The sequence below is a fragment of the Tupaia chinensis genome, unplaced genomic scaffold, assembly GCF_000334495.1.
Source record: "Tupaia chinensis unplaced genomic scaffold, TupChi_1.0 Scaffold000231_1, whole genome shotgun sequence".
NCBI classification, from domain to species: domain Eukaryota; kingdom Metazoa; phylum Chordata; class Mammalia; order Scandentia; family Tupaiidae; genus Tupaia; species Tupaia belangeri.
This window is the reverse complement of record NW_006159706.1, coordinates 1248636-1255355: the sequence shown is the minus strand read 5'-3', so window position 1 is coordinate 1255355 and position 6720 is coordinate 1248636. Positions and strand designations below refer to the sequence as shown.

Below are 6720 nucleotides of genomic sequence, written 5' to 3'. Positions count from 1 at the left end.
CCTGGGAAATCTTATTCCCTTTATTCTCTTCAACTAATCGACATGACCACCGGTGACACAACACTGTTATTGACATACAACACTCAAAAGTGGGGCCTATCTTCACTCCATGGGGACAAGTCAGGTGAGTGGGGCTTCCCTAATGGGGGCAAATGAGTCTGGGAGCTGCTCACCTCAGGGTGTCATGGAACCCCACCTCTTGGTTGTGATGGTTTCAAGTTTCCCCACCATTCAGGATTCATGCCCAGTTCTTTTGAGTTCCCGTCTGACCTCCAAATCCACAGCAGTTTCAAGTTTCACCCTAAGCTCAGATCAGTTTCTACTCTTCCCTCTGTCTTCACTGAGGACTCTCTGACCCTGTTCACCGGACTCTTCCACTAGGGCCCACCTGAGGGGTCTGGGTCTGCAAGGAGTTGAATAAGAGGGTTTGGCTACACTCTGCCTTCCAGACTCGGTTTTGGTTAGCAAGTGCCCGACCCCTGGGCCTTTGCCTGAGCCGGTCAGAGGGACTCTGGACACTGCCATCTCTCTGCTCACTTCCTCCCAAGATGGGAGGGGAGCACCTGGCTAAAACAATTTGGGGAGGTGGGCAAGAGAAAACAGGCCACATCCTAGAGGTCTGTGACACTGCCCCTTTCCTACTAGGAAACCCCAGACCCCCAACAAATGTGTCCACATCATCCATTCAGTACCAGAGTCAAGACTCTTAGCCCTTACCCATCCCTACAACATGCGAGCATCCTACTACATATGCTATATCCTAGTCCTCACAGGCCTACAGTTGGCCTTCAACTACTCTGACCACTTCCCCTAACCTGGCCTCAGCCCCCAAAGCCCCTAAAGAGTCCCCAGGACTCTTTTTTTCTGGAGACAGAATCCTCAGACCTGTTTCTGAGGGAATTCGCGTCTAGCTTTACAAGGGTTTTGTCTCTACAACTTAAGTTTCTTTCTGCTACCATCTTAGAGGGGGGAACAATCTGCTTAGACTTGGAGGATTTATCTCCTCTTCTTAGTCTTACAGGGACACCCCCTTTGTGAACATTTTCCATCAATGAGGTCGGCAGGCAGGCTCCTCCCTCTCAGTAGTGCTTTCCTACCTGGCACTTGGGTGGGGTGGGGCTTTATGCAGATAAGTACAAGGTTCTCCCCACAATCATATAAGGCCTGCCTTTTCCTCTCCCCAGCAGGCCTGGGAGTTTTCTACCACAATGTTCTAATTTTGATCCTTTTAAATTTCAGGGTCATCCCTTTGGGGACAGGATAGATGAAGGGTCAAGGATTTTCACCTTTTGAACTTTCAGATCATGGAATTAGAGGTCTCTTCCACAACTCTGTAGGAATCCAGGTCACCCCTCTGGGGATACAACTCCTGAATGGCCACCTCAACCTGGCGTCTGTCCTCTTACTCCAGGATACTGCATTACTGGTGCCAGCACGGGGTCAGTGAGTACTTCCTTTCTGACCCAATACTGAGTAGAGTCCTCTCAAAGGTCTCCAGGGCTAGAGGGTTGGATTCTCATCACTGATGTTTCTTGCAACATTTTTCTCTCTTCTACTGTTTTATTGGGCAAGTCTTCTGAGCCACACAGCCAGTCACAGGAGCAGGTCTGGTTGGGTTCATGAGTGTGTAACTGTGTGGAGTGAGGAGAGATGGGCCTGGCACAGGAACACATCTCTTCCTTCTGTTTCCCTCTGAAGATTTCTGGCTAAGGAGAAGAGAAGAACCACGTGGGTGGAATCCATCCTTTCCCAAGTATGACATGAGGTTGGCTCCTCGCCACCTCAGAGGACTCCAGGTACAAGGGTGAGGATGATGGCCAGAACTCCGGGGGCTCTTCAGGGACCTATGGTCCAGTCTAGGGTATGTGCATATCCGCCACTGCGTGTGGGCTGGCTCATCTTGCACACAGCCTTGCTACCAGCTCAGATGAAAGGCTGAGGTTTAAAGGTGGGTTGCTGGCTAACCAAAGCTGTCAACTTGCTGTCCCTTGTTACTGCAGGGAACCCACACATGGCTCTTGCTGACTTGAAGAGAATCTGTCTAGGGAGGACAACCACACACGGGCCTTTAGTCTCTGAAGGGCTTTATTCTTTGGAGGTCAACTAGCAGCAGTTCTCCCTCTCCATTGAGGACAGAATTCGAGGAAATGGGCTGCCACTGCAGCAAGACTGGTGGCAGTCAGATTTCAGGAAAAACCTCCTGACGGTGAGACCTGAGAATGTGGCAGGAGGCACCCTCCACCCTGGAGGCCTCGAAGTTGAAGTGGGGAAGGGTAGTCCTGCCTGGCGGCCTGAGCTGGGATCTGCTTATGCTTGCAGTTTGATAAGCTCCTGGACACAGGGAGGCTGGCCTGGAGTCTGCTGGGTCCCATCTGAAGTGTTTCCACCTTGCTTTGCTACCTCAAAGCAATCTAACAGAACCTCCCCTCCCCCTAAAGTTTGTGGTGGTTTCTCAGTATTCTTATACTCCAAAGGTTTTATGCACTCCAAAGCTCAGCCTTTAAGGAAGCTTGACAGAATTTTTTCCTTTCCCATTTTGGGGTTCTTTTTATAAGGGGTTCTATGAGCCTCTTCCCCTAATGCACACAATACATCTGAGGTTGGCTTTGGACCTCAAGGAACCCCCAGTGCAATGAGCTGCTTTCTCTTCCTAGTCTCTATCTTGCCTCTCCTGTGGGTTTGAGGGCTTCTCATTTATTTTGCTCCTCTGTTTCCTTCGTTATCCAGTTGCACCCAGTTCCCACTCCTCCCCAGCAAGCATCCTCCTCAGTGTAACTGTCCAGGGCTGCAGGGAGCTCCTTCCCACACTCCTGTGGGAGGGAACGCCGTGGAATTCACGCACCGGAGCATTCTCTGCACCTTCCTGGGGCCACTTCTCCCAGGTCTATGCCGTCACTGGATTCCCTGCACTTCCCCGACCCTATAAGATTTTGATACAGTTTTATAGGGTTGTCTAGAGACATATTGGGACCTCTTCCTACAATTAATAGGGCTTTTATCCACTATGGTTTATAGGGTTTTTCTGCTACAGACTTAAAGGGCTTTGTTTGTTTCCTACATATTTATAGGGTTTCTAACCCAACAGTTTTTCTCTACTGCCTTATAAGTGGTTCCCACCAACAAATTTATAGGTTTTCTCAACACTGATGTAAAAGCACTATTTTTCGCCAGGGTTATCTTCTACTTCTCTACAATCTGATAGGGTTGTCCTCCATTCCCCACACAATGTGGGGGGTATCCAGTGTCCCTCTCAGGTGAGAGAGGCCCCTGGTCTCCAGACTTATTTCACAGGGAGACACCTGGGTGGCAGCTCCTATGAAGGAGGAGGGCTGCCACTTCTGTGAAGCCATCTCCACACTCGGGGCACAGATAGGGCTTTTCCTCCAGGAGGGATTTGGGTTTTTCCCCATCCTTGTGGCTGCTGCTTCCTGTGGGAGTAGGGGCCTCCCCCTCATCTTCCTGGCTTATGGACAGGGTGGCTGGCTCTGGAAGGGGGTCCTCAGGGTTGGGGGACTTTTCTTGGGTGTGTGTTTCCTGATGCCGGACGAGGGCCAGGCGATCCAGGAAGGAGGCCCCACAATCTGAGCAGCTATAGGGCCTGGCCCCCAGGGGGCTCCTGAGGTGTTCCAGGAGGACAGAGGAGCTCTTCCCCAGCTCTGGACTCTTCTGGGATTTCCCACCTGCGTGAACCTTCTGGTGCAGCAGCAGCTCAGAGCTGAGGCCAAAGCTTTTTTTGCATTCAGGGCATTTAAAGGGCTTTCCACTTAGGAAGGGACTGGGCCCTGCCCCTTCCCCTAGGCCAATCCTATAATCAGGAAAAAGAAAGGGCTTTTCGTTGCCGTGGGTGAGCTGATGCTGGAGGAGCACAGAGCGATCCAAGAAGCTCTCTCCACAGTGGGAACAAATGTAGGACTTGGAGGAGAGCAGCCCCAGCCTCTGGCTGAAGCTCTCCTGGCCATCAGGCGTTTTAAAGGGCTGTCCTGAGGAGTCAGCTCTGCCCTCTGCAGCACCTGGGTGGGAATTTCCTCCAAAGGGGAGCCTTGGAGGTCGGAACTGAGGAGGTTTGGGGGCTGGAGCGTTGATGAGACCGTCTGCATTTTTGTAGGGGTTTTCTCCAATATGGATCCTCTGATGCTGCATGAAGATGCCCTCGTCATTGAAGCCCTTTCCGCAGACCAGACACTTGTGTGGTTTGGCTCCAGGCGGTGGGGTCAGCAGGGCTGAATCTCCCAACCCCAGCAAGGTGTCACCCTGAGCTCTTCGGGCTGGGGTCTTCCCCCTCTCATGGATCACTCGGTGCTGCTCCAGCTCATGTGCCTCCAGGAAGGCCTTCCCACAGTCGGAGCACACGAAGAGGTTCTCATCCATGTGGGTGCGGACATGGGTGATGAGGTTCGAGCTCTGGCTGAAGCTCTTGCCGCACTCGGGGCACTTGTAAGGCTTCTCGCCTGTGTGGGTGCGTCGGTGCTGGATCAGGTGGGAGCTGCGGATGAAGCTCTTGCCGCAGTCGGAGCACTTGTAGGGCTTCTCGCCCGTGTGGATGCGCTGGTGGCGGATGAGGGTGGAGCTCATGATGAAGCTCTTGCCGCAGTCGGAGCACTTGTAGGGCTTCTCGCCCGTGTGGATGCGCTGGTGGCGGATGAGGGTGGAGCTCATGATGAAGCTCTTGCCACAGTCGGCACAGATGTAGGGCCGCTCGCCTCGGTGGATGCGCTGGTGATTTATGAGGTTGGAGCTGACACTAAAGCTCTTGCCGCACTCAGGGCATTTGTAGGGCCGTTCGCCTGTGTGTGTGCGCTGGTGCCGCAGCAGCGTGGCACTCAGGGTGAAGGTCTTGCCGCACACAGGGCACTTGAAGGGGTCCTCACGCAGGTGAGTCCGCTGGTGCTTGATGAGGGTGGAACTGTGGCCGAAGCTCTTGCCGCATTCGAGGCACTCATAGGGCTTCTCACCGGTGTGCGTGCGCTGGTGCTGGGTCAGTTCCGAGCTCTGGATGAAGCTCTTGCCGCACTCGGTGCAGCGGTACGGCTTCTCCCCGGCGTGGATCTTCTGGTGTTTGAGGAGGTTGTGGTTCTGGCCGAAGCGCTTGCCACACTCAGGGCACTTATAAGGCTTCTCGCCCGTGTGAGTGGCCTGGTGCTGGATGAGGTCTGAGCTGCGGTAGAAAGCCCGCCGGCACTCGCCACACTTGTAGGGCTTCTCGCCAGTGTGGGACCGCTGGTGCTTGATGAGGTTGGTGCTCTGGGTGAAGGCCTTCTCACACTCAGTGCACTTGTAGGGCTTCTCGCCCGTGTGCGTGCGCTGGTGCTGCACCAGATTGGAGCTCCAGCTGAAGCACTTGCCGCAGTCGGGGCACTTGTAGGGCTTCTCGCCCGTGTGTGTGCGCTGGTGCTGCACCAGGTGCGAGCTCTGTGTGAAGCTCTTGCCGCACTCCGAGCAGGTGTTGGGCCGCTCACCGGTGTGGATGCGCTGGTGCCGCAGCAGCTTGGACCACTGGCTGAAGCTCTTGCCGCACTCATTGCATATGTAGGGCTTCTCTGCCCCAGAGGGGCGACCCTGCACCAGTTCCCTCAGGCTGGGCTCATTGGCGGGGACCACAGGGGGGCTGTTCCATGTGGTGAGAGTCCCCCACTGCCAGCTGGCCTCACAGGCCTTGGTCCAGTCAGATGGGGTCGGGACTACCTCGGGGGCTGGGGGATCCAGAGGGGTCTGGTGGTCCGAGGAGTTGGAGTGACCCACTGAGGATGGAGGGTCCTGGGGGGCTGAGGGATCCTGAGAGGGTCTCTCCAGAGGCATCTCTGGTGGGTCCTTGAATTCTGGACTCTGAGCTGGATCTCCCAGGATGATCTCCTCCCCAGAACTTTCCTGCTTTTCATTCCCACTCTCGGCACCTACAGAGAGAAAGGGAGTCTCCAGCCCCCATCTCCTTTCAGAAAACGGGGTCTGGTCTCTCTTCCCTCCCCGGGGTTTCCCCCAGAGTCTGGGCCCCTCCCTGTACCGGGGCCACTGTCTTGTCAGGACCACAGTCCCTTCTTGTGTCCCTCACCTCTGTGAGCATCGCTGGGGCTCTGTTCAGGACCCTGCAGATCTGGGCCCCACAGCACCGTCTCAGGCTCCATCCCAGAGCTCAGGACTGACAGGGGTTCCAGGGACCCTGGGGGAAAGAGAGAGATGAGCACACAATGGGAGCTGACTTTTCTTTATTCCCTGCGAACCTCGATGCTCCCCCATGCGAACCTCAGTGCCCTACCACTCTATTTTTCTGGGCAGCAGTTCACACTGTCCCCCTTCCCCTGCAGGCCTGGTTGCTGCTCCAGATCTCAAGATCACAACTAAGTAGGTAGATGTATTTAAGAGCGTAATTAAAAACTCATCAGTCTTAACCCTTTGAACCCAGACTGGGGGCTGGAGAGGTATCTGAACCCATAGGGGAGAGAAGTTCTCACCCCACACCTCCAATGCCCAGAGGCTGAGAAGCAAGACTGGGAAACCTGTTATTTGGCTAATCAGAGGAAGCTCATTAAGACTCTAATTTTCCTCTTTAATGGGGTTGCTAATTGAGACCAATAAACTTTCCTCTTACGAGCCCCAGAGAAAACTAAGGCTGCCCCGGACACTTAAAGGGTTAAAAAAGAAGTGACTCCAATTTCCCTTCGGGAACAGAGACCCTCCTAAAGGACTGGTGCACAGAAGGTGGATGGGGCCAGAGTTGGGGGCGCG

The 6720-nt window shown here is 54.3% G+C and overlaps 1 protein-coding gene across 4 annotated transcripts in view; it reads right to left on the bottom strand.

Moving 5' to 3' along the window:
* ZNF629 (zinc finger protein 629) overlaps positions 1 to 6720 on the bottom strand; it is a 26972-nt gene continuing 20252 nt past the window's right edge. For all 4 annotated transcript variants that reach the window (XM_006148137.3, XM_006148138.3, XM_006148139.3 and 1 more), the window contains 2 exons: positions 6047 to 6154; positions 1 to 5891 (listed from right to left, as the gene is read on the bottom strand). In XM_006148137.3, the coding sequence (XP_006148199.1) occupies positions 3286 to 5891; positions 6047 to 6154 (2714 nt within the window). In that variant the 3' untranslated portion in view covers positions 1 to 3285. The remainder of the gene's footprint in view (positions 5892 to 6046; positions 6155 to 6720) is intronic.